A 26,365-nucleotide genomic window follows, 5' to 3' on the forward strand; every position below is an offset into this window, starting at 1 on the left:
TGAGCACCTTTTAAATCAGATAATGTGTCAGTTTTGCAGAATTAAAAGACTATTAGACATAAGTCTTATCCTCATTCAGTCTACTCTAGTAGTGTCTGTCTCACCGTTTAGTAGGTGTATATCCAAAATTATAGGCTCAGCGTAGAAGAGACGGACTCACCATGGGGCAGTGAAGGAAAGGAGTTAACAGTACACACAAAGGTCCAGGGGCATGGTTAGCAAAGCATTTTCAAAAACTTACTTGTAATTTGCTATCACTTGAATTCAGTGTGCAGTGGGGAAAAGAGTGGGAACATGGAATTAAGAGTAAAAGCCTTGGAAGATAAACGGCATCAGATCTCAAGTACTTGTGTGCCATATTTACACATTTCACCTTACTATGAAGGCCAAAGGGATTGTTGAAGGTGCTCAAGTAAGAAATAAGACCAATTTATGTTTAAAATTAATAATCTAACTGCAATGTGATAAACATATTGAACTGTGGAAGAGAGGAAAAGGACTTTTGGCAATAATAGTACAGACACAGAATGATGGTGACTGAACTCGGGTTGTAACAGATCAAAGGTAATGACAGAGTCCATAGAGGTAGGATGACAGGATTTGGCAAATGGTGAAATGTCAGGGATTGAGGGAGAGGTGGGAGTTCAGTTGATTTTTCAGGTCTAATGAAATGAACTCTGGTAGCGTAGTGGTTACGAATCGGGCTGCGAACCTTAAGGTCAGCGGTTTGAAACTACCAGCCGCTCCGCGGGAGAAAGATGAGGCTTTCTACTCCCATAAGGATTTACACCCTCGGAAACCCTGTACAGGGTTGCTATGGGTCGGAACCGGCTCGACGGCACTTAACAACAACAATGAAATGAAAACAGAAATTTTTAAGGAAAAAAAGTTTAATGGGGGTGAAGAAGAAAAGTAGTGTAATTTCTAACATTGTTTTTATATTGCCATGAGTTGCCATTACTAGAAATAAGGAAAATATAATAGTTGAATGCATTGTTTGTTGTAGAACTTCTCTAGCTTAAATATCTATGAGAAGTGCTGTAACAATACTAATGGCTACTTCAGTGTTGTTTCACTTCTGGTTGGGAGCATTCTAAGTACATCTGAGATAAATTGAAATGTACGTATGTACCTGTGGTAGCGTAGTGGTTACGAATAGGGCTGCTAACCTCAGGGTTAGCCGTTCAAAACAACCAGCTGTTCCGCGGGAGAAAGATGAAGCTTATTGCTCCTGTAAAGATGTACAGCCTCGGAAACCCTGTACAGGGTCATTGTGAGTTGGAACCGACTCCATAGCTTTCCTGGTCTAACAGAACAAATTCACAGTATTTACAATATTCCAGCCCAAAATTGACATGGTTCCAACTGCAATTCTTTTGGACATATTAACACTTTAAGCTTAAACTCTGTATTAACTCATTTAACCGGGTCTTAATGTAATAATTTTTGACTAAAACACCCCTATGAATAGAGAGTACAGAAGACATAGACTTTGCTGCATTGCTTATTTAAACCTTATTTAAATCAAGACACTTCTGAAACCACGTAGTAATCAAAGGTAATAAGATGACTTAATGTTTCACATACTACTCTCACCACTATCCTAGACCTTGAGTTAAAAAGAGAAGATAAATTACATAATCTTGTGATTTCTGTCAATAAGCAATATGCTTTCTGACTTAGCTTTATACTTGACCACATTTAAACTGTTCAAGAGAAGCAATAGAGTGTAGTGGTTAAGGTCATGGTCTTCAAATGGTATTAAATCCTTATATTCTTATTGTTGTTGTTAAGTGCCTCCAAGTCGATTCTGACCCACAGCGACCCTGTATAGGGTTTCCAAGGAGAAGCTGGTGAGCCTGAACCACCAACCTTGCAGTTAAGATGATTTTGCATTCGGACGAATTAGCCCACAGTGCCACACCAGGACTCCTATATTCTTATTAAGTGCCATATGTTAATTCAAGTTATGTTGTTGTTGAGTGCTGTCGAATCGGTTCCAACTCATAACAACCCTAAGTAGGGTTTCCAAGGAGCGACTTGATGAGTTTAAACCACCAACCTTGCAGTTCAAACTGACCTTGTGGTCCAGTGCTTATCCTATGATGCCACAGTAAAATTTATGTGTGTGCACAGTTTCTAGCATATGGTAGGCCCAATGATACCTCCTTAAATCTGTAAGCCACATGGCTGCACAACCCTCTGCCCCCAATTTATGATGTTCTGAGGGGTTTATTATGGAAGAGTTTAAATTGAAACCAAGAGTCTCTGACCTTGCTTAGAAATCTCACTGCCATCTCATTCACCTTTTCTCCCTATCCTTCCCATATTTTTCACTTTTCACCCTGATGATGTAGAATCTACTCATACTCAAATGGTTGTTGGTTCCCAATATGGACAATGTAAAAGTGTCCTCTTGTCTGCTTTTTTATTGGTATATTTCTTAGCCATTTCTGAGAGTTCAGATTAAACTGAAGACTGTTGTTGTTGTTGTTAAGTGCCGTCGAGTCAGTTCCGACCCATAGCAACCCTGTATAGGGTTTCCACGGAGACACTGGTGAGCTCAAACCACCGACCTTGCAGTTCAAATGGCTTTACAGTCTGGCACAGTAACCCACAGTGCCACACCAGGACTGCCAATTATGATCTTGCCCATGCATTAAATCATGAGGTCAAACTCAAGGTCTTAGGTGGCCCTGTGGGTTAATGCACTGGACTGCAAAGTTGGTTTGATCCACAAGGTTGGTAATTCAAACTTACCAGCTGCTCCTCAGAAACCCTATACAGGATCACTATGGGTTGGAACTGACTCAGTGGCACTTGACAATAACAGCAAAGCTAGCATAATTTCTTATCTCTTTCACAATGAGTTTACAAATGCGGAATTTAGATGCTTTAAAGTGGAGGCTTGGTACGGCACTGTAGGATAAGCGTTGGACTACTAACTGCAAGTTCAAAGCCACCAGCCACTTCTTGTAAACTATGTGTAGGATTGCTGTGAGTTGGAACCTTCTCAACAGCACTTAACAACAAAGTGGAGGAAGGAATGGAGCTGGAAGGAAATTCAAGTTAGGAACTGTTGCCTGTCGATTAACCAAGTAAAATATTTCCTAAGTATATGCTCTTTGTGAGTCCATGCTCTTATTTAAACAATGTTTATAAGTTTCCATAGGAGCATAAGAGTGTAAGTACAAATAAGACATGCAACGCTAAAAAACTGGAACTGGCAGGCGAGACCATAGAGTGCTGTTACATAGATTAAGTCAGTTTTGCCAAAACACAAAACAAGCCCATATTTATTAACACTATTTAGCATGAAACATTATATCGCGCATACAATTTAATTGAATTGTTTAAAAACATTAATATAAAAGCAATTGCCATTTAATGATAAGTTATGATAGATACTTTGGTAAAAACAATAACCACCCTTGGGTCTGTCAATTTATTGTTCAGAGTCTCTTTGTTGTTGTTGTTAAATGCTGTCAAGTTGATTCCTGTGTAAGGTTTCCGAGAAGCAGCTGGTGAGCTTGAACCACTGACCTTGTAATTCAGATGACTGTGCATTCTGGCGCATTAACCCACAACACCACACCAGGACTAGAGACTGTTTAAATCAATAGATTCTTATTGTATGAATCTTCTATTGAATGTATTTCAAGTTAAAAATGAAATGATTAATGATGAAGAACACATAAATTGCATTTTCATTGGCTAGCTTTCCATTCCTAAATATTCAGTTAAATGGGTTATTATTGTTGTTGTTTTGTTGTTAAGTGCTGTTGAGTCAGTTCCAACCCATAGTGACCCGGTATAGGGTTTCTGAGGAGCGGCTGGTAAGCTGGAATCATCAACCTTGTGGTTCAAACTGACTTTGCAGCCCAGCGCATTAACCCACAGCACCACACCAAGGCTCTGGGTTACTACTAAGTGGCAGAAAATTTAAAAAAATATATAAAAAAAAAACAAACCCCACTTTATTTGTAAATAAAATATTTACTAAATTGTTTGAAGATAAATGGCAAAATAATGAGTTTTAAGATGTTTCACAATTTTTTTTTTTATGTAAAAACTTTAAATATAGTAATAGTAAATGTCACCTAGCTTACTTTGGCTGCAATTACTTTAGCAGTTGAACCACATGATTTCCACTAACGTTTGTAAAATTTGAAGCAATTTAATCAAGTAGAAGATAAAGCCACCTATTACAACAAATTGTGCAAAGATGAGGAGTCAGAAAACCAAAAAGGAAAAACATGCTCAGCATTTCTCAATCTGGGGGCACTAAAGAAAAAATTCAAGCCTTGACTTTTGTTATTGAAAGATTCTCTGGGCAAATTATTAAATGATGCAGAAAGCATCAAGAGAAAATGGAAGGAATATGCAGAGTCACGGTACCAAAAGGAAATGGTTAATGTTCAACTGTTTCAAGAGGTAGCATATGATCAAGAGCCAATGATCCTGAAGGAGGAAGTCAAAGGTGCATTGAAGAAGGTATAGGCAAAGAACAAGGCACCAGGAATTGATGGAATAAAACTGAAATCTTTCAAGAAAGTGAGGCAACACACAGGAAGGCACTCACTCATCTCTGCCAAGAAATTTGGAAGACAACTATCTGGCCTACTGATTGGAAGAGATTTGTATTTGTGCCTATTCCAAAGAGAAGTGACCCAATGGAATGTGGAAATCATCGGACAATCTCTTTGATATCCTATGTGAGTAAAGTTTTACTAAAGGTAATACAGAAACTGCCACAAGCATACATTGGCAGAGAACTTCCAGAGATTCAAGCCAGATTCAGAAGAGGCCATGGAATGAGGAATATCATTGCTGATGTCCGATGGATGGATCTTGGCTGAAAGCAGAGAATATCAGAAAGATGTTTACCTGTGCTTTATTGACTACGCAGAGACTTTCGATTATGTGGATCATGACAAGCGGTGTATGAGTATTTTGGAACACTTAATTGTGCTCATGAGGAATCTGTACCTGGACCAAGAAGCAGTTGTTCGAATAGAACATGGCAACACTGACTCTTTTAAAATTAAGAAAGGTGTGCGACAAGTTTCTATTCTTTCACCATACTTATTCAACCTGTATAGGAGCTCTGGTAGCGTAGTGGTTACGAATTGGGCTGTGAACCTTAAGATCAGCAGTTCGAAGCTACCAGCCGTGCCACAGGAGAAAGATGAGGTTTTCTACTCCCGTAAAGATTTACACCCTCGGAAACCCTGTACAGGGTCACTATGGGTCGGAACCGACTCAATGGTACTTAACAACAACAACATTCAACCTGTATGCTGAGCAAATAATCCGAGAAGCTGGGTTGTATGAAGGAAAACGTGGCATCAAGATTGTCAGAAGACTCATTAATAACCTGCGATATGCAGATGATACAACCTTGCTTGCTGAAAGTGAAGAGGACTTGAAACATTTACTGATGAAGATCAAAGAGCACAGCCTTCAGTATGGATTACATCTCAATGTCAACAAAACAAAAATCATCACCACTGGACCAATAAACAACATTCTTATCAATGGAGAAAAGATTGAAGTTGTCAAGGACTTCATTCATCTTGGATCAACTATTAACACTCATGGAAGCAGCAGTCAAGAAATCAAACGACATATTGCATTATGCAAATCTGCTGCACAAGACCTTTTTAAAGTGTTGAAGAGCAAAGATGTCAGCTTGACGACTAAGTTGTGCCTGGCTCAAGCCATGATATTTTCAGTAACCTCATTTGCATTCAAAAGCTGGGCAGTGAATAAGGAAGACTGCAGAAGAATTGATACTTCTGAGTTAAGGTGTTGGAGGAGAATATTGAAAGTGCCATGGACTGCCAAAAGAACCAACAAATCTGTTTTGGAAGAAGTGCAGCCAGAGTGCTCCTTGGAGCCCAAGATGGCCAAAGTTCGTCTCATACTTCGGGCATGTTTTCAGGAGGGACCAGTTGCTGGAGAAGGTTATCATGTTTGGTAAGGTGGAGGGTCCGAGAAAAAGAGGAAGATCACCAGCGAGATGGATTAGCCAAGTGGCAGCATCGATGGGCTCAAGTGTGGCAACAATAGTGAGTTTGGCCCAGACTCAGGCAGTGTTTTATTCTGCTGTGCATAAGGTTGCTATGAGTTGGTACCGACTCGATGGCACCTAACAACAACAATCAAGTAGTTCTAGTGTGATGTAAGATAAGCATTGGAAAGCTAACTGCAAGGACAGTGGTTTAAAGTCACCAGCAAGTCCCTGAAAATTCTACACAGGGTCACTATGAGTTGGAACCAACTTGACGACACTTAACAACATGTACTAGAAAATGTTCAGAGTACTTGAAATAATCAGAGACAGGAAAATATATAAAGGCAAACATATTTGGATTTTGATATTTCTTTTTGTTTAAAAAAACCTACTTCACCTTAGCTATTAGTCTGCAATTTTATATGGGTGGAATGCGATTTTATTGGATTATATAGGTCTTGCATTTGTGTCATTTAGCATGTTACAGTTAAAATAAATTTTAATCCGTTGTTTTATTGTTTTGTCTTTTGCTTTTAGGATTTTCTCATTCTGCATTTACCTTTGGCATAGAAAGCCATATTAGTCAGTCCAACATAAATGGTGCCCTCGTCCCACCTGCTGCATTGATTTCAATAATCCAGAAAGGTCTACAGTATGTAGAGGCTGAAGTTAGTATTAATGAGGTAAGGAAGACTTATTTCAAATACTAATTCTTTCTGTTAAGTATGTTCTTAAATCAGTTGCTTTGCTTGTTCATTCACTGTCTTTCTTATGCTTTACTGCCCTCATAGAAATGAAGGTGGTAATCCCTAAGGGAGCAGTCAGACCGCATGTCCAAGGCATGTTGGCTCCCAGTATCATTTGTGTTTGTTTTCCTTCTCTGACAGCTTTTCTTCTTACATAGATTCTGACTTTCACAGGTTTTCTCTCTATATTGTATATTAAAATTGACTTATTATTTTTGGGTTTCCTCATGTTTATTATGGAAAAAACCCAGTAGTACTAAATTAACATGTATCCTTATTGTCTCATAGCACTTTCCCACCCAAAGTAATCTTTATTTAGGAGGGAGATAAGTTCTGCTGGTAGCCAAAGATGATGCTTATTTAAAATTGTACATAATACATGTTAGTTTGAATAATATTCTTGGGTGATACAAATGGTTAACATGCTAGACTGCGAACGAAAGGACTCAAGTTCAAGCCCACTTTGTAGCACCTCATAAGAAAGACCTGGGGTGATCTTCTAAAAACTCAGCCATAAAAAACTTTGTGACACCCATGGGGTTGTCATGAATCAGAATTGATTAGACAGCAACTGTGATTATATTAGCTAAAATGCTTATGCATACTGAAATACTTTGGAGTCCTGGTATGACGCTGTGGGTTAATGAGCCAGACTGCAAAGCTGTTTGAACTTCAAGGTCGGTGGTTCAAGCTCACCAGTTGCTCCACAGAAACCTTATTACAGAGTCGAATTGACTCGAAGGCACCTAACAACAACAACAACTCAAATACTTTAATACAAATGACAGTTCAGAAACACTTGTGTTTTGTGACTTAGAGTACCCCATCATGCCACTGTAGGTTGTTAGTGGTGATTGTTCTCTAGTTCAAGTATGAAGTTGTTGTTGTTTTAAGTGCCATCAAGTTAGTTCCCACTGATAGTAACACTGTATAGGGTTTCCAGTGAGTGGCTGGTGGATTTGAACCACCAACCTTTCAATGAGCACTCCAATGCTTATCCTACAGTGCCATACTACCACTCCAGAAGTATAAGTTTACCAGGTATCAAATATACATTCTCCTTGCTGATTTGCTGTTTCTGATTTGTTTAGTGTCTCCTTCTCTTCTTGTGCTCACTAGACATCTTTTTGTTAATTGTGAAATTCCTAATATCAATGAGTGAAACATTCAAAGATTATAGAAACTCCATAAAGTAAGGGCACCAGTCTGTGTGTCTGTAGAATAAGCACTGGACTGCGAACCACAAGGTTAGCAGTTTTAGCCTTCTAGCTGCTTTGCAGGCGAAGGATGAGGCTTTCTGCTCCCACCAAGATTTATAGCCTCAGAAACTCTGTACAGGTTCCCTGTGAGTCAGAAGTGACTCGATAATCCTTTACAAATCTGTGTGTTATAATGGTACTTCTTAAATGTTCTTACTAATAAGAATTGCCCAGAAAGTGTATTGATAATACAGATCCTTGAGCTCTACCCTCAGAGATTATAATATATGGGCTTAAAGCTACAATTCTAATAAGCCATCAAGTATAGCATAGAGTAAGAGATCCTAGCTGCCAATGACTAGCTGTGTGACCATAAACAAGTCTTAGCATCTTATTGTGCTTGCCTTTCAACATTAGTAAGATGTGATGATTGGATGGTATTATGTGTGAAGTCCAAGTCCACTTTAAGATTTCAGTCAGATAACAAGCTTTTCAGTATAACACAGCTATTTTTAGCACCCCATCCCACCCCCTAGTTTAAAAAAATACTGTAATGTCATTTGGACTTTTAATGTATAGGTAGGTTGTATATCAGTGTTGTTGTTAAGTGCTGTCGAGTCAGTTTTGACTCATAGCTACCCTGTGTAGGGCTTCTGAGGAGTGGCTGGTGAGCTTAAACTGCTGACCTTGAGGTTCAAACTGACTTTGCAGTCCAACGCATTAAGCTGCAGCACCCAGACGCCATAGTCCTAATATAGGCCATAGCTTTTTACTAACAGAATTTTGGAATTAAACCTTTATTATCTGGGTGTGGATTTTAATATGCATTTAAATCTTCAACAGTGATTTATATTTCAACTGTGTATTTGTAAGATTTGGCAACATGAGCAATCAATTTCTTCCTCTCCTCCTGACTCCCTACCTTCTTTTATGAAAACTATCTAAATATGTTTTTCATGTAAAGAGGTGTTTGTTTTTTTTTCTTTTCGTTTTTTTTTTGCTATTAATCTTTATGAATATAAATAACCCTTAATATTTTGTTTTCTTCTATCATAATTTTCCAAATCCAGGATGGTACCTTGTTTGATGGTCGACCAATAGAGTCTCTGTCATTGATAGATGCCGTAATGCCTGATGTAGTACAAACTAGACAACAAGCTTATAGAGATAAGCTTGCACAGCAACAGGCAGCAGCTGCTGCAGCTGCCACAGCTGCTACAAACCAACAAGGAACTACAAAAAATGGAGAAAACACAGCAAATGGGGAGGAGAACGGAGCACATACTATAGCAAGTGAGCTAAGAACATTTAAAAATTGATTTTTTAAAGTAAACAATTTTGCTTCATAGGAACGTGCCATCTTCTAAGCTGTATCATATATTCCATTTATGCCAACAAGTTCCCTATACTTGGTATTAGCACAGTTCATATTTTTATTTCTAAACCTCCAAAGCTAGATTTGTTTTTAGTGACTTTATTTTCTTTTCTAATACTTAGAGACCATTTTCCACTATCATAGGAATTTTTGGCGCTGTATTTGGTTTGTTTTAAAAATTATTGTAATAGTTAGTATTAACAAATATTATAAAACTCTTGATACTGAGATATAAAAGCAACTCTAATGTTGTATGAATGATACCAGCAGCCCCTACTGGTAGAAACTCAGAATAGTAGTGACACAGATTAGATTTAATTCAGACCACTTCATTTTGTAAGCCATATTTGGATCTAACCTTTTACAGTTCTTTCCTACTCCCCTCCCTTGTCTCATCCCTAAACATACACTCACATACATATATGATCATACTTTAGAGAAGAATTAATTCCTCATGTGATTAAAAGCTATGGTGTTACGCATTGTTATCTTAACTGACGTAGTTAGGGTTTTATACTACATACTCATGTTATAAAATAGGTATTTGCTGGTTAAAAATTTCTGATTCCCTCTGGATATTGTAATACCTAATTGTACTTTTTCCATTTGTTTCTCATGATACAGATAACCATACAGACATGATGGAAGTGGACGGGGATGTTGAAATCCCTCCTAATAAAGCAGTGGTGTTACGGGGCCATGAATCTGAGGTTTTCATTTGTGCCTGGAACCCTGTTAGTGATCTCCTTGCATCCGGGTATGTTTTTCAATGTGAAATAAAATGGCTTCTTATTAAAATTGTAGTGATTTATTGCACGTTTTATCAATGTATACTTTTTCAAGTTTTTGATTTTTTTTTTTAAACTTTATTTGGTGATAATCTTGCCTCTGTAATTCTTTATTCCGTCCCAAAGTAAATTGTAGCTGTTTGTTTTTGCTTACTACTTTAAGGGTGCTTGAGGACCACAAAGTGGAGAATGGGAAAAATAATTAGTTTTTATTTTCTTTATTAGTGGTGGTGGTTATGTGCTGTCCTGCATAGCGTTTCCAAGGCTATAAATCTTTATGGATGCAGAAAGCCTCATCTTTCTTTTGTGGAATGGCTGGTAGTTTCAAACTGCTAAACATGAGGTTAGCAGCCTGACTTGTAAGCCAATATATTACCAGAGTAATAGGGTATAAATATGTTGCTTTGTTTCTGTGATGCTGGAGTATGAGCATTTAAAAATGTATTGTATGCTTTATAGGTCTGGAGACTCAACGGCAAGAATATGGAATCTAAGTGAAAATAGCACTAGTGGTTCTACACAGTTAGTACTTAGACATTGTATACGGGAAGGAGGGCAAGATGTCCCAAGCAACAAGGATGTAACATCTTTAGATTGGAATGTGAGTATCAATAAATTGCATTATCCATGGTAGATGTAGTTACTAATATACTTATTCTCTGCGTCTCAGACTAGTGATAGAGTTTGTTAACTTGTTCGGATAATTTTAGATGTCATTTCCTATAGAATAATGATAGAATAATGTGCTGTGATCGTCACCTTCAAATGTGATGTTAGAAAACAAAGGCTGGCCGTAGATTAGTTGGACCAAGATTGAACGTCTAATTCTTCAGTTTGTCCAGCAGCATACCCTTGGTCAAGTTGTTACTCAGCCCTTCTTTTCTGCGTTTTGTAAAATAGAAGTGTGATAATGGCACTTACATAAATGAAGTTATACATGCCAATTCATAGCACAATAACAGGCATATATGAAGACCCTAATTAAGACCTTTGCCAGGGAATAAAAAAAAAATTATATAACCAAAGCCTTTTTTAGTTCTTGATTTTTCTTTTGGCTGGGAGCTAATGAAAACTTCATTGTCTCCTTCCCACTAGATACCACTAGACTTTTTATTTGCAATGTGTATGACAGTTGTAAGAATTTTAGAATTGATTCTATTTATGAATTTAGGTAGACAGGCCAGAATATCTTTATGGGATAACTTGCTACATCAACAAAAATATTTTATAGTATTACTGATAAAGCTGTCTTTATTTTTTACCTGGAAATAGATGACTCCAGCATAGTGGTTCCATTATTCCCATGATTATTGTTGTTAGATACCATTAAGTCTTTTTAGCCTTAAAACAGGAGGAACACAGCCGGGTCCTGTACCATCCTCACATTTCGTTATGCTTGAGCGTGGTTGCAGCCACTCTGTCAGTCCCTCTGGTTGGGTGGGTCCTTCCTCTTTTTTGATGACCCTCCACTTTATCGAGCATGAGGTCCTTCTCCAGGGACTGGTCCCTCCCAACAACATATCCAAATTACGAGAGATGAAGTCTCGCCATTCTCAATTTTAAGGAGCATTCTGGCTGTACTTCTTCCAAGACAGATTAGTTTGTTCTTCTGTGAATCCATGGTACTTTAAATATTCTCCAGTACTATAATTAGTTGGTGGGAAATTAATATTTTCATAATTCCCAATTTTTTATTTTATATCATGTTGCTATTTTTATTTTCGTGTCACTTATATCCATCTCTTACCTGGACCACTCTCAGCCTCTTAGACTGTTGTAGTGTTGCCATAGATTTCTAGAGAAAGCAGTCCTTTCCTTAGTAAGTGAGCCATTTTCTTTCTAGGACATTTGCTTTAAGATATTTTGTGAGGCTTCCCAAAGCATCATACCATGTCCCCCTTACTCCCCAAGGAATGACATCTGTCTTTTAAATTTTAACTCCGGTGAATATTCTCAGTTTCTGTAGAATTGTTCCAGCAGTCATAGCTATATCTTTTTAGCATTCGCTTTAAAATTTTTCAGTAATATTTTTATTCTTCCTCATTTTTAAACTATTGACATTTCTGAAATTTTATTTTATTTATTTGTCAGAACAGAACTAAAACTTAACTTGTTTATAGGGCTCCTAACTATGTATTAGTTAAAGGCTTTATAACTTATGTTGCTTGATGGTTCGTACACCATGTTATTTTTTTTTTTTAAAGTTTTTATTGTGAATTGAGTGATAGTTTACATAGGAGAACATTCGTTTTACACTCATTGTTTCATTGCAATGATTACAATCCCCTCCTTGCATCATCATTCAACAGTATTTGCTTTTATTCCCTCTGCTTTGTTTGTTTGCTTGCTTGTTTGGGGGCAGGGGGTGGGGGAAGTATGTACACCAAAAACACTTAAGAATATATAAGCATTTAAACAACCAAAGAACACATTCTTCAAGCCTGCCTCCTAGCCGTCAGCAAACATTCTTTCTCTTTCCATGAGTTTAGAGTCCTCAGCTGCTCTGTCTCTCCATGTCCTCATCTCTGCCTCCATCTCTGGTGTCTGCTCCTCTGGATAGGGTTCCACATTCCACTCATGCTCTTCTCCCTTGATGGTCCTAGGGCTCTCTGTTCCTGTAATGTAAGATTACTCCCCCCTTTATGTTACAAACATCTCTACCTTTTTACTATTGTGACAATCGCAATTAGTCATGATAACAGCTATACACTGTTGAATCATAAGAATCTTTTCCTCATCTCCTTTTACTAGACTTGTCTTTGTTGTTGTTGTTATGTGCTGTGGAGTCGGTTCCAACTCATAGTGACCCTGTACAGGGTTTCTGAGGCTATAAAGCTTTACGGGAGCAGACGAAAACCATTCAGTGGGACTTCTACCTTCCCTGGCACACTGAAAGTAAACTCCCTCTTGAAAATTGTAGATCATTTTGTGCCTTTATAGGCTCCACCACCCCACCCCACCCCCGTCCCATTTTAGGAAGTCAATGTCTTAAGTTGCCCGTCCTTATCACCCCTGAGTACAGGGGGTTAGAATGAAGACTCCTTCCCTCTCAGTTGGTATTTTGAGCTACTACACCCATAAGTAGAGTCCTGGTGTGGTGATGTAGGCTAATGTGTCAGACTGCAAAGTCATTTGAATTGCAAAGTCAGTGGTTCAAGCTCACCAGATGCTCCTTGGAAACTCTATACAGGGTCGCTATGGGTCGGAATCGACTTGATGATACTTAACAACAACAGCACATCCATAAGTATAGGTCAAGTTCATCAAATTATAGCAATTTTATCTTCTTTAATGGAGTTGTAATCTTACAACTTCAAAGCTAGGTTAAATGGGTACTCTGCAAGTTTGGGCATTCTTGTGCGTCTCCCCTCACTTCATATCAGCTGGATGCTCCACTCTCAACTCTAACTATGTCCTTGTCCACGGGCTCAGGAGACCCCAGGTCTCAACATATTTTGAACCAACCGGTCCTTCCTCTTCTCTTTCTGATCTCCAGGTTGACGGGTGTCTGTGGAACATGGTCGGACTCAGCCTACATCTTCATAGTTATTTTTCCCCCATTTACACTTATCAGTAGACCAATATGGTCGCCAGCAAGCTCACATGACTGCTCATGTGATCCCTTTGAGTATCAGGCTTGGAGGGGGGGTTGTCCTGAAGGGACTTGATTGTTTGCCTTGATGGCTCTCCAAGGAACAATTTTCTGATTCTTGTAGTAGCCATTCATATTGCCATTTTTATTTTTCATTTTTGTTTTTCCTGCTGGTCTTTTCTTTCAAGAAGTATCTTCTCTTCCTCTTGCTGCTCCAGTCTGGTCTGCTTGTCCTTTCGAGTGGAAATTTCTCACCTCAGAAGGTTCTGGATGGGGCTCAGGATTACATTACACATCCTATATAGTATCAAGGCTCTGCAAGAAGCCTATTGCACTGGGCAACTTCTAGAACCCCTTTTAGGTATTTCAATGAGTTACAGGCTGCAGACAGGCTCATAAGCTTTCATTAATCATATTTCCTGATATTCCTTTTTATCCCCCTCAGGTGTCTATTTTACAATAGTAGGCAAGGGAAACCAATATTCATAAGACAGTTAAGCATCCTAACATTATTCCCCCTTGTTTACACAAACTGTGCTTTGATCCCTGTGTCACAGAGCTCTGTTGTTCAAGGTTGAGCATACATCACTATTCACCTCTGAGAGACCACGTTAATTTAAAGAAATAGTTTACACTGAAATACTGTTATGTTTATCTGGTGATTCAGAACAACAAGTTGTTGTTGTTTTTTTTTTTTAAGTTTACAATTTTTTAAATTGTGAACTTTTCAGAAATATTATTAACCATGGATTTGAGTGTTCCTCTAAAAGAAGGGAATACTGTTCTTGAATAAATAATTCTTTTCCATGCCTAAACCAAAAACCTATAAGATAACTTGGTTTCTGAAGTATCATTTTCTGAATTTCTTAATCCATGAACATTTGGATACCTTTAGTTTAAAGAAACTTTGCATTTTGATGTTGGTATCAACACAGTGTCTTTTGCCTATGGTAGAGCCCTACAAGATTATTCAAATCCTGACTGGACTGTGTCCTGTGTCCCTGAGACCAGCATTTGGTTTCTTTTTTGTTTACTCACTGGTAGAACTAAATGGCTTGAGAAGTCTTGAGTTTTGAGTGCCCTTAACAAAAAGCATCAAGAAGGTGCTAAGTATTGTTTCCTCATGCCAGTAATGATCTGTTTAATGTATCTACAACCTTTTCATTTGCCCAGGTTAAGGTAGATCTGTTCTTCCTTATTGCTGTTCAACAAGCCAAGACACAGCAAGGGAATATCATCTTAGAGAAATGTATATGAATTTCTCTTTATAGTCAAGTAGGCAATTGAACTCACTTCACTAACTATAAAGTCAGCCCACACTCTTCCTAAAAAAAGCCAGCCCACAGTTTTTCAACTATTTTCCCATATTGTTTCTTCTCGTAGTTAGGATTTCACAGTGAAGAAAAGAAACTTTTAACAATAACAACTATATATATATTCAGTTGTGTTTGAAACAGCAGTATTGTTTGGGATATATGTGTGTGTGTATCCCAAACATATATCCCAAACAATACTGCTGCTTCAAACACAAATGAATATGTGTGTGTGTGTCTGTGTGTGTGTGTATATATATACATATATATATATAGTTTTTATTGTTAAGTGCCTTCGAGTCAATTCTAACCCATAGTGACCCTGTATAGGGTTTCCAAGGAGCAGCTGGTGAGTTTGAACCACTGACCTTGCAGTTCAAACGACTCTGCAATCTGACACATTAGCCCACAGCGCCACACCAGGACTCCACATATATATCCCAAACTATCTATATCTATATAACTATCTATCTATCTATCTATCTATCTATATATATATCGTTGTTAGGTGCTGTGGAGTCACTTCTGACTTAACAGCGACCCTGTGCAGGGTTTCTGAGGCTGTAAATCTTTGCGGGAGCAGAAAGCCTCATCTTTCTCTGCAGAAACGCTGTTCATTTCAAACTGCTCACCATGAGATTAGCATCCTGATTCGTAACCACTACACTATCAGAGCCCCTTAATGGATATTAGTTATTAACAACAGCAACATATACATGTATATCTATATACATCTATATCTACACGTGCACGCACACATTCCTTTTAAACAGTTAAGGAATTGGGGATGAGGTCATATAAAAACTTTTATTCCTATTGTGGGAGATCTTGCTTTTTTTCATTTATATTTAAATCATTATGAAACTATGAAGGGGAGGATATTGATGTCCTCCTAAGCCCACTGTCCTAACTCCGTCCTCAATCAACCCTGTACACATCTATGACAGTTTGTTGTTGTTGTAACTACTGTCGAATCAGTTCCAACCCATAACAGACTTGTTTAGGGTTTTTGAGGAGCTTCTGGTGAGCTTGAACTGCTGACCTTGTGATTCAAACTGATTTTGCAGTCCAGCACATAAACCCACAGTGCCACACCAGGACTCCTCTATTTTACATGAATGTCATGCTAGTACTCTTGTTTTGAAACAGTTGTGACTCTTGTTAACGTTTGGGTTTGTGGCTCACATTGACTAATTGCCATTATAGCCCCAACTTCACACCACTGAGAGCGTTTCACAGGAATTCTGGTAGTATGCACAGAAAAGCAAGACTGGAACTTTTAAGGCAAAGAATGTCAGAGGATCTGTTTACTTAGGATTTAAACATGAAATGTTTTAATAACAAATGTTCTTTCTGAATTGAATAATTGAGAGAAATGTGTGTCTCTGACAGAGTGAAGGTACACTTCTAGCAACTGGTTCATATGATGGATTTGCCAGAATATGGACTAAAGATGGTAAATAAAACATTTTTTCATTTGACTTTGTTGTGGTTGATCTGAGTTACAAAGCTTTTAATAATGTAAATGTTTGTCTTTTGGGATTTTAGGTAACCTTGCTAGTACCTTGGGACAGCACAAAGGTCCTATATTTGCATTAAAATGGAATAAGAAAGGAAATTTTATCCTAAGTGCTGGAGTAGACAAGGTAAAAGAATGTAAAACAAATTCTGTTAATGTGTTAAGTGACCTACAGTTGGTTCCTACAGGTAATAACCCTGTTTAGGGTTTCTGAGTACCTGATGGTGGGCTTGAACTGCTAACCTTACTGTTATGCGAGTAATGTTGTCTCTCCTCTGCTAATTACACAAATAATAAAACGTTCATATTTGGGGAATTCAAAATGAATTTTATAGACAATAAAGCAATGCTTTCTTAGATTTTTTTGTGAGGTCATTCTGAATTCATTCATCAAAATGTTCTTCATCCCTTTTCGGTATGACCCACTCTTCACTTTTAATGGAATTTGAGCCAGAATGAATATCCTTCCTTCCTCACCTTTTGATAATTTCTGGCTTATCTCATCAATAAATGTGGCACGAGAAATTCTAGAGCCAGTCTGTTAGCTGACTCTTGGTGCTTAATAGAAAATGCAAAAAATGCAGGAACTTTATATTCTTCTCAGGATGGTGAATAAGATGGGTTTTTAAAACATGGTCTCTTTCCTCTTCATTTCTTTAGGTCATTCTCTTTACTACAGCTCCCAAAATGAATAAGGGAGAAGGATATTCAGGATCATTTTAGTCCTAGAAATGACATGCTGATAGGGAGGGTTAGTTAGCACAGTGGGGTTTTAGAAAGGGAAGTGATGAGAAATTGGTTCAGGCTGTGTATTTATTTGGACAATTAAAGCATGACAACAAAATGGAAAGTGTAGGGAAGGCGAGAAAAAAACAAGTTCTGTTAGTAGTCACAACTGCCAAATACTTTAGGTCCATAAAATTAGTAAATGGAAGAGTGAAAGGAAATTGAGAATATATCCATTCCAGTGTTGTATACACTGTACTTTGGTGTAACATGAAAGGCATTGTTTTAATGTCAAATTCAACCATTTTATTGTAAATGTGATCTTTGAGAATGTTTCACTATTGAGAAGTAGCTTCACTTAACCTTACGTTTAAAAAAGCTAGAAGAATATTATACTATTGCAATGGAATTTCTTAAGCAAGGGCTGTATAGCTTTTAGGTCTGTAGAATCTAGTATGTAATGTCCCAGAACTTTGTAGACATTTGATACTTGTTATTTGAAGTAAATTGACTGATGTAAAATCACCAGGATAAAATTAAACTGGTTAATACTCACTTCCCCTCTCAGAAATGATGTTAATAGCCTCACTGTACTATTTAGGATACAATGTTAAATATTAAATCCATTCTGACATTTCTGTATTGCTTTAGTACAATCAAACATCTAATTTTTGCATCTGTGATAAACTTTTAACTTCATAGTAATCTATTTTTCTTTCCGTTCTAATCCCAGACTACAATTATATGGGACGCACATACTGGTGAAGCCAAGCAACAGTTTCCTTTCCATTCAGGTAAATCTTTGTTATTTGCATGTAGCCTTCTTCTGTTTTCCTAAGGTCCCTGGGTGGCTCAAACACTGTGTGTGACTAGCTAACCAGCTGCTCCTTGGATGCCCTATATAAGGTTGCTATGTGTTGGAATCGACTCGACAACACTTAACAACAACTAGTGTAAAGGTTGGTGATTTGAACTCACCCATGTACTGGTTCTGTAGAACACAAAATATGCTTAGTATCTATTTCATGTTAGATTGTTGTGGTTGTTAGTGCTGTGAGTTGGTTCTAACTCATCACAACCCTGTATAAGGTTTTCTAAGGAGTTGCTGGTAGGTTTGGACCACCAAGTTTGTGGTTAGCAGTCTACTGCGTATCCTACAGTGACACACTGGAACTACTCCTTTTAGATTATACCCTAGAAAAGTCTATGGTACAGTTCTAGTCTGTACCCATATGGAGTCAACCCATGAGTCAGAATTGAACTGATGACAATGGATATTTGTTTGTTTTTCTTTCTGTTTTTAGAATTGAACTTGTAATAGCATTTAAATTAATTTAAAATCTTGAAAGATCAAATGTCAATCTTATTAAGGAGCTCTGGTAGCTTAGTAGTTACGAGGTAGCATAGTAGTTAGAATTGGGCTGCTAACCTCATAATCAGCAGTTCGAAACTACCAGCTGTTCCACAGGAGAAAGATGAGGTTTTCTGCTCCTGTAAAGATTCATAGCCTCAGAAACCCTGTACAGGGCCGCTATGAGTCAGAACTGACTCCACGGTACTTAACAACAACAACAACAACTAGTTCTTTCAGGACTTGCTGATCCATGATTGGCAGATTACTTTTCTCAGAGCACCATCAGACATTTTCCATGAAGCGTACCCTAAAGTCTTTGCAGTAAAGTGCAGTTAGGAGTGATAAGATTCAATGGAATAATTGTAGATTTGTGAGTCGTAAGGTCTAGGTTTCTATATCTATTGCACCCAACTTATTAAACTTCAAAACTATGCAAGTCACCGTGCCTTATTGAACCTCATTTTTCACTTATCTATAAATAATCACTTTTTATATAAAGATAATGGTGTACTTATATGTGGAATTACTTTCTGAACACTTAAAAATTTAGGTACCGTTGTCGTGTGTCATTTAGGTTGGTAAATCTAAATCAGTCCTATATACATGAAACAAAATAGAGGCTTTCCCCAGTGTTGTTGGAACTTGTATTCTTAGATTTACTTCTCTGTTTTTAAGAAATACTTAAATCTAGTAAGTTTATATATATATGTATAACATGTCACTTAAAAATTAATAGTGAATCCTGTAAGAATATTGACATTTGAAAAGTATTCTGGTGGGTTTGTTTTTATTTTAGTTTCACTTTCTTTTGGTCAAATTGGCCAATGTGTTCAAACTATTGCAGAGTACCAGTGAAGAAGAGTAGAGGCACACAATATTATCTTTTAATTTTATTTGCCTTGAATTTATTGAAACCCCCTTGTATATACCTGTCATTTTTTATCATCTCATTGAGATGTCCTGCTAATTTATTTTCCCATGAATATTAACATAGCTCCACTCCTGTTTTCAGGCACCTGGTGTGTGGTGCTGTAGGATAAGTACTGGACCACAAGGTCTCTTTGAACCTTAAGGTTAGCAGTTCCAATTTTAGCAGCTGCTCCTTGGAAACCTTATACAGGCTCACTGTGAGTCAGAACCAACTTGATGGCACTTAACAACAACAACAACAACAGTTCCTTTTGCCAAAGTATTCACCCGTACAAAGTTACTGAAGGAATAACATTGAGAATCTTATTCAAGTCCTAGTCAATGTAATGGGAACATTCCTTATCCGCCCTCTATTAAAGCTGTTGCTAATCTATAAAATGCCTTTGTGCAAAAAAAGATCTTTCTGTTTTATGTAGAAAAATGCCTAGATGATGCACAGACAATGCTTTTGCTTCCTTACTCACTACCCCCTGATTTCCCCCAAAACAGTACTTTTATTCCATGACATAAAGTCATGTACCAAGCATCAACCTATTGAGTAGAGCACAGCTGTACTCCCTTTCAGCCTAGAACGATCATGGCTGCTATGAGTGAGTTTTCACTACAATAACTAACTGATGATAAACTGGAAAAAAAGGAGCCAGGTAACTTTTAAAACTATAGCATTAGTACTATCTGATCAACTTTGGGTCTTTAAAAATTTTGTTGTGGTTGAGAGGAGTTTTGATCTCTGTGGTAGCTTTTGCAAATTGCTAATGGTCCACCATCAAAATTGAAAACCTACAGCTTCTGACCGTTTGCTTTTCTCTTTCTGTATTTGTCATTAATCCATAAGCCAAATAAGTGCAAAATTATTTTCCTATGTGGTTGTTAGGTGTCATTGAGTCAGTACCAACTCATAGCGACCCTGTGCATAACAGAATGAAACACTACCCGATCCTGGGCCAACCTCACGAACGTTGTCACACTTGAGCCCATTGATACTGCCACTTTGCCAATCCATCTCACTGGGGATCTTCCTCTTTTCCTCTGACCCTCCACCTTACCAAACATGATATCCTTCTCCAATGACTGTTCCCTCCTGACAATATGTACAAAGTATGAGAGATGAAGTTTGGCCCTCCTGGCCTCCAAGGAGCACTTCTGGCTGCACTTCTTCCAACACAGATCTGTTCGTTCTTTTGGTAGCCCATGGTACTTTCAGTATTCTCCAGCACCATAACTCAGAAGTGTCAATTCTTCTATAATCTTCCTTATTCATGGTCCAGCTTTTACATGCAGTAGAGGTTTTAAAAGTACCATGGCTTGGGTCAGGCACACCTTAATCCTTAAGCTGACGTCTTTGCTCTTCAACTCTTGAGAAAGGTCTAGTGCAGCAGAGTTTCCTAATGCAATACGTTGTTTGATTTCGTGACTGCTGCCTCCGTGAGTGTTGATAGTTGATCCAAGAAGAATGAAGTCCTTGACAACCTCAATCTTTTCTCCATTGATAATAATGTTGTTTATTGGTCCAGTGGTGAGGATTTTTGTTTTCTTTACATTGAGATGCAATCCATACCAAAGGCTATGTTCTTTGATCTTCATCAGTAAATGTTTTAAGTCCTCTTCACTTGTACCAAGCAAGGTTGTATCATCTACATATTGCAGGTTGTTAATGAGTCTTCCTCTAATCCTGATGCCATGTTTTTCTTCATATAACTACATAGCTGAGAACTGCAAATATGTATTGTGGCACTGAAGGATATAATGTGCTGGACCACAAGGTAAGTTAGAGATACAAGATTGGCAGTTCAAAACCAGCAGCCACTCCTCTGAAACCCTATACAGGGTGTCTATCAACCGACTTGACAGCATTGAATAACACCAACACCTATGTGTATATAAGTTTTCAAACATTTATTTATATTAAACATTTTCAGGCATTAACAACATTTTCTGTTTACCTCTTATACTTTATTTACACCATTGCTTCTAGCATTCACCAAGGTAGAATTTTGATGTTATTGCTGTTAAGTGTCATCGAGTTAGTTTGAATCAATAACAACCCTGTATAGAGTTTCCAAGGAGCACCTGATGGGTTTGAACCACCAACCTTGTAGTTCAAACTGACCTTGTGGGTCCAGTGCATTATTCTGCAGTGCCATATTCTCCTGAGCTCAAAATATCCAAATCTGCTGCCTGAAGTCAATTCCAGCACATAGCGGCACAACTCAAATGACGTCCAAAACGAAATCTTTACCAAAACAGACTGCCTCATCTTCTTCCCATGGAGCATCTGGTGACTTTGAGCTACTGGCTTAGTGGATAGCAGCCCAACATGTCATACACAGTGACATTAGGACTCCTTCTAAAAGTTTCTTCTACCTCATAGGAGTGTTGTAAAGTTGAAATAAGTATATGTATAGCAATATTATTGGCTACCATCTAATAATGAGTGTCAACTTTATTCTACAGACAGTGTTTTTATATATATATAAGTCATTTTTCTGGCTTTTTTGTACTGTTGCGTGTTTCTTTGTTACACATAAAATTCTCTGCTGAGTTCATTTTGTTTGTTGGTTTTCTTTCCATTTTCGTCATTCCTTTATGTTTTAATGTTGATTTAATCTTTCTGATTTTGCTCTTTTTTTTTATGTAAAGGTGTATGTTAATTTTCTTTTAGGTGATTTATTACTTTTTCCACATATAAAACTATCTGCTTTATCATGAAATCTGCTTTACTTCCTTGTCAGTTAGGAGTTCTGTATCTACACTACTCACTTTCTTTGCTTTGTAGTTGACTTCATTATAAATTGCTATCTGTGGTTCCCTATTTTCAGTCTTTGTATGCTTGTTTTACTTTGAATACTTCTGTATCTGGATAGAGTTCTGGGTGGTGGTGTCATATATGGTAATCTCAAGTTGTTATCCTCTGTTGTTGGCTCTCAGTCCAAAGAAAACCCTTTAGTATTTTTGTGTATGTGTAAAATTGGTCAAGTTATTACAAATTCCTTTAATTTCTGCTTATCTGAAAGTATCCTAATTTTTCCATCATATATGAGGGACAGTTGAATTGTGTATGTATTTCTTGGTTGGCAGTTTTTTTGCTTTCAGAGTTTGTTTATGTCATCCCTTTGCCTTTTTGCCTGCGTGGTGTTTCTGCTGAAATATCAGAGCATAGTCTTACTAGTTCTCCTTTGTAGGTAATGTTACATTTTTCTCTAGCTGCTCTCAGGTTTTTTTCCCTTGTCTTTGGTTTTTAGAAAATTTGATTATGATATGCCTTGGCGATTTGTTTAGAGTTTGTTCAACTTCTTGAGTGGTTATCTTCTCGTATTTAATAACATTATGGAAGTTTTATTTTTCTTTTGTTGGCAACTCTTCAAAAATTTTCTTTGTGATTTCCTTTGTCTCTTCCTGTTCTGGAATTCTGGTCATGGTGTCCCACATAAATTTGATGCTTTCTTCTGATTTTTTCGTATTTTTTTTCTAGCTTACTAGGTAGTTTTTAGCGATATATATCTTCAAAATTGCTAATTTGAGCTTCCATTGGTTCACATCTACTCCTTTGCCCTTTTAATGAATTGTCCATTTCTGAGATATTAATATTAATCCTCTGAATATCTTTTTGCAGGTTTTGTATTGTTTTAAAATTTACATTAATTTTATTTTGTTTGTTTCATCTTGTAGTATTTTTCTTAATTCTGCTCAAGTTTTATCTATGTTCTCCATGCTTTCTTCAATATTTCTGTCAATCTGTTGAAGGTACCTAAATTTTTTTCTTTTCTTTTTTTTAATTCTTAGGTAATTCCATTACCTTGTCTTCCTCAGAAACATTTTTGACTCCGCATCTTGTTCATTTGTTTGAACCACTCTTTGTTTCTTCAGGTGAACTAAACTGTTCCGTTGTCTCCATTGTATTTATATTTAATTAATGATAGTATGTTGGTGTATTCTTAGGATATCACCCACTGTCTACTGATGGGTGTGATTTGAGACTGTACCATTCCCCGTTCACTATCAGTGCAGCTAAGTTTAGCATGGGATTGACTGGGGTTGGCTGATGTCTGTCACTGATGAAGTGGCATAGGAGCTGGTATTGGCTCTTGTTTAGTGGGTGGTATATAGGCACAGTTGGTGTCTACCTCAGGTGGGCCAAGAGATAAAAAACACAAGAAAACAAAACAGAACAAACAAGCAAAAAGAGTGGTGAAAACAGGGTATAATAAAGAAGAAAAAACAAAACAAAACCAGGCAGCACCATGAGACAGGCTTGTAGAATGTGCCCCTTTAGTGGGTCTAAATGATTATATATGCCTGAGTGTTTAAAAAAAAAAAAGCTACAATGAATAGAGAGAAATATTGTTAACTGATGGTACATGGAGGGGATTAGAATCATTGTAATGAAACAAATTATATGATTTGTTGAATATAAAACTGATGATCTGCCCTGTAAACTTTCACTCAATTTACAATAAAAATTAAAAAAAAAAAAAAAAAAAGGCAGCAGCAAGAAAAACAGAATATAGTAACTAAAAATAGAAAAGTGGGGCAGGAAAATGGAGCTGTACAAGGTAAAAATCAAAGGAAAAAAACAACTAAACAGTAAAGATGAAAGAGACAAGAAAAAACGAGAGGAGAAATGGATAACAGGGTGGAACTGAGAAACAGGAAGAAAAAACAAAAGCAGTGATAGAAAGGATAAAAATCAAGAGAGGAAGGGGAAAGAATAAACAAACAAAAATAACAAACAACAACAACAAAATAACAAAAACCAGTTGCAGTTGTTGGACTCAGAGAGGAGAAAACTTTTGCCTGCTCCTGCTGGCCAAGGAACTCAAGAAGCATGTGACATAGATGGAGTTCCTTTAGGCTTAGGTGTTCTGTGTTCAGGGCAAACAATCTATAGGCCTTCCAGCTTACTAGTTTCAGTGTCAGAACCAGAGGACAGTTGGTGGCAATGTGACTGATTATGAAAGTTCCTGCTAGTCTAATTCTGGCTTAAAGGCTTTGTGGGTTCTGTAGACCTGGAGCAGAACCTGACTGAGTCCAGGCTGCTGTTGTGAAGTACCGTGGAGTCAGTTCCGACTCACAGTGACCTGACCCTGCACAGAATTTCTGTGGCTTATAAATCTTTATGGGAGCAGCACGCCTCATCTTTCTCCTGTGGAACTGCTGATAGTTTCAAACTGCTGACCTTGAGGTTGATATTGATAGCCTGACTCATAACCACTACACTACCAGAGCTCCTTTAGTTCCATATGACCAAATCAAAATTACCATAATTAGAAGGAAAAAAAAGAAAAGAGAAGTTATTCTAAAAGCACATATAAATTTTTTTTATTAAGACACTTTGAGAATTTATATTATATTCCATACATCCTTATTTGTTGAGTCCAGGCTGTAGAAGGTCTATATGGTATGTCTAACTAATCTGCTATCTTGCCTCAAGTCCCTATTGGGTGTCTTTAGCCAATTAATGAAATCAGTTCTCTGTTGTCTATTGTTATTTTTACATTTTTTTGCCATCTAATTTCTTGCTATATTTCTGAAAATAGATTAATTTTTCATTTCTGAGTTACAAATGTTGTAAGACTTCCATTGTCTTTATTTTTATGGTTGTTGGTATGTTTGAGTCCATTGCTGTGACCATTGTGTTAGTTCATCTCATTGAGAATTTACCTTGTTTTTAGTGACCCTCTACCAAACATGATGTAATATCCTTTTCTAGTGATCCCTTTCAGTAATGTTGTTGTATTTAGATATAGCAGTCTATGAATTACAAATACGATCAATTCTTAACTGCTTTAAAGAATCTATAGGTGAGTCAGAACAGGTGCATACTGTTCTGATTTATTGAGCCTTTAGTGCAAAAAAAAAGGTCTTAAAGCTACATGTGCACATGCAAGTAAAGGTGATTGTAATGAAGAATTTGTTTCAAGTGGGGGCTGTTTTAATCCTTCAAAATGAAGGCATGTTTACATAATATTAAAGGGCAAGTGGGGTTGCCTGGACTGCTTGTGTACACAGTTAAGGAGTTGTTTTGTTTTCCCATTCCACAGACCTAGCTCCGTTCTTGTACACAATGTAACTTTAACTGTCATGTTTTTCTCTTCATCACTAAAGTTTCTGCTCTAAATCAAGGATTCACAAACTTTTTCTTAAAGGACTGGAAAGTAAACATTTTAGCTTTGTAGACCACTATGCAAATATGCTGTTGTGCATGAGTTGGACTGTGTCCTGGTAAAACTTGATGTATGTATTCTAAAATTTAAATCATATCTTATACTGTGTTTTTCTCCCTCCATCCCCCCACCCCAACTGATTGAAAGATAAAAATCATTATTAGTTTGTGGGCCATGTAAAAGTAGACAGTTGGTTTATTTGGCTTATAAACCATAGTCTTTTGACTCCTTTTAGAAATTCAGTGCTCTAGTATATTTCTGTTGCTTAACCCAATTACCTGCTATCATTACTTTCATCTGTGTTGCTAATTATAGCACACCTTTGCACTTTGTGGCTGGGGAAATGGAATAATCTTTAATCAGATCAAAGCTAAAATCAGAAAAATATTAAATGCCAGCCAGATTTTGGGCCTCTGAGATTCTAAATTCAATGATGCTTATTTGAAGAAATATTTGATAAGCATCATTGAGAAAAAAGTATATGCATGCAAATTATAAGTAATATTCCATTTATCAGTTGAGTAGATGATAATGTGTAAGATTCTTACTTGGTGTTAACATTTGTCTGAATCTTGTCATTTTTAAAGCACTTTTGGCACATATTTCACGTGATTTTTCTTACAGTATTCCTGTGCATAAAGGT

At 37.2% G+C, this 26,365-nt stretch overlaps 1 protein-coding gene across 2 annotated transcripts in view; it reads left to right on the forward strand.

Annotated features, from left to right (window-relative positions):
- Window positions 1–26,365, forward strand: part of TBL1XR1 (transducin (beta)-like 1 X-linked receptor 1) — a 191,435-nt gene that overhangs the window by 155,894 nt on the left and 9,176 nt on the right. For both annotated transcript variants that reach the window (XM_006867709.1, XM_006867708.1), the window contains exons 3-9: window positions 6,554–6,699; window positions 9,032–9,254; window positions 9,961–10,093; window positions 10,584–10,725; window positions 16,422–16,485; window positions 16,578–16,675; window positions 18,008–18,068. In XM_006867709.1, the coding sequence (XP_006867771.1) occupies window positions 6,554–6,699; window positions 9,032–9,254; window positions 9,961–10,093; window positions 10,584–10,725; window positions 16,422–16,485; window positions 16,578–16,675; window positions 18,008–18,068 (867 nt within the window). The remainder of the gene's footprint in view (window positions 1–6,553; window positions 6,700–9,031; window positions 9,255–9,960; window positions 10,094–10,583; window positions 10,726–16,421; window positions 16,486–16,577; window positions 16,676–18,007; window positions 18,069–26,365) is intronic.

The sequence above is a fragment of the Chrysochloris asiatica genome, unplaced genomic scaffold (genome assembly GCF_000296735.1).
Source record: "Chrysochloris asiatica unplaced genomic scaffold, ChrAsi1.0 scaffold00108, whole genome shotgun sequence".
In the NCBI taxonomy this organism is placed as follows: domain Eukaryota; kingdom Metazoa; phylum Chordata; class Mammalia; order Afrosoricida; family Chrysochloridae; genus Chrysochloris; species Chrysochloris asiatica.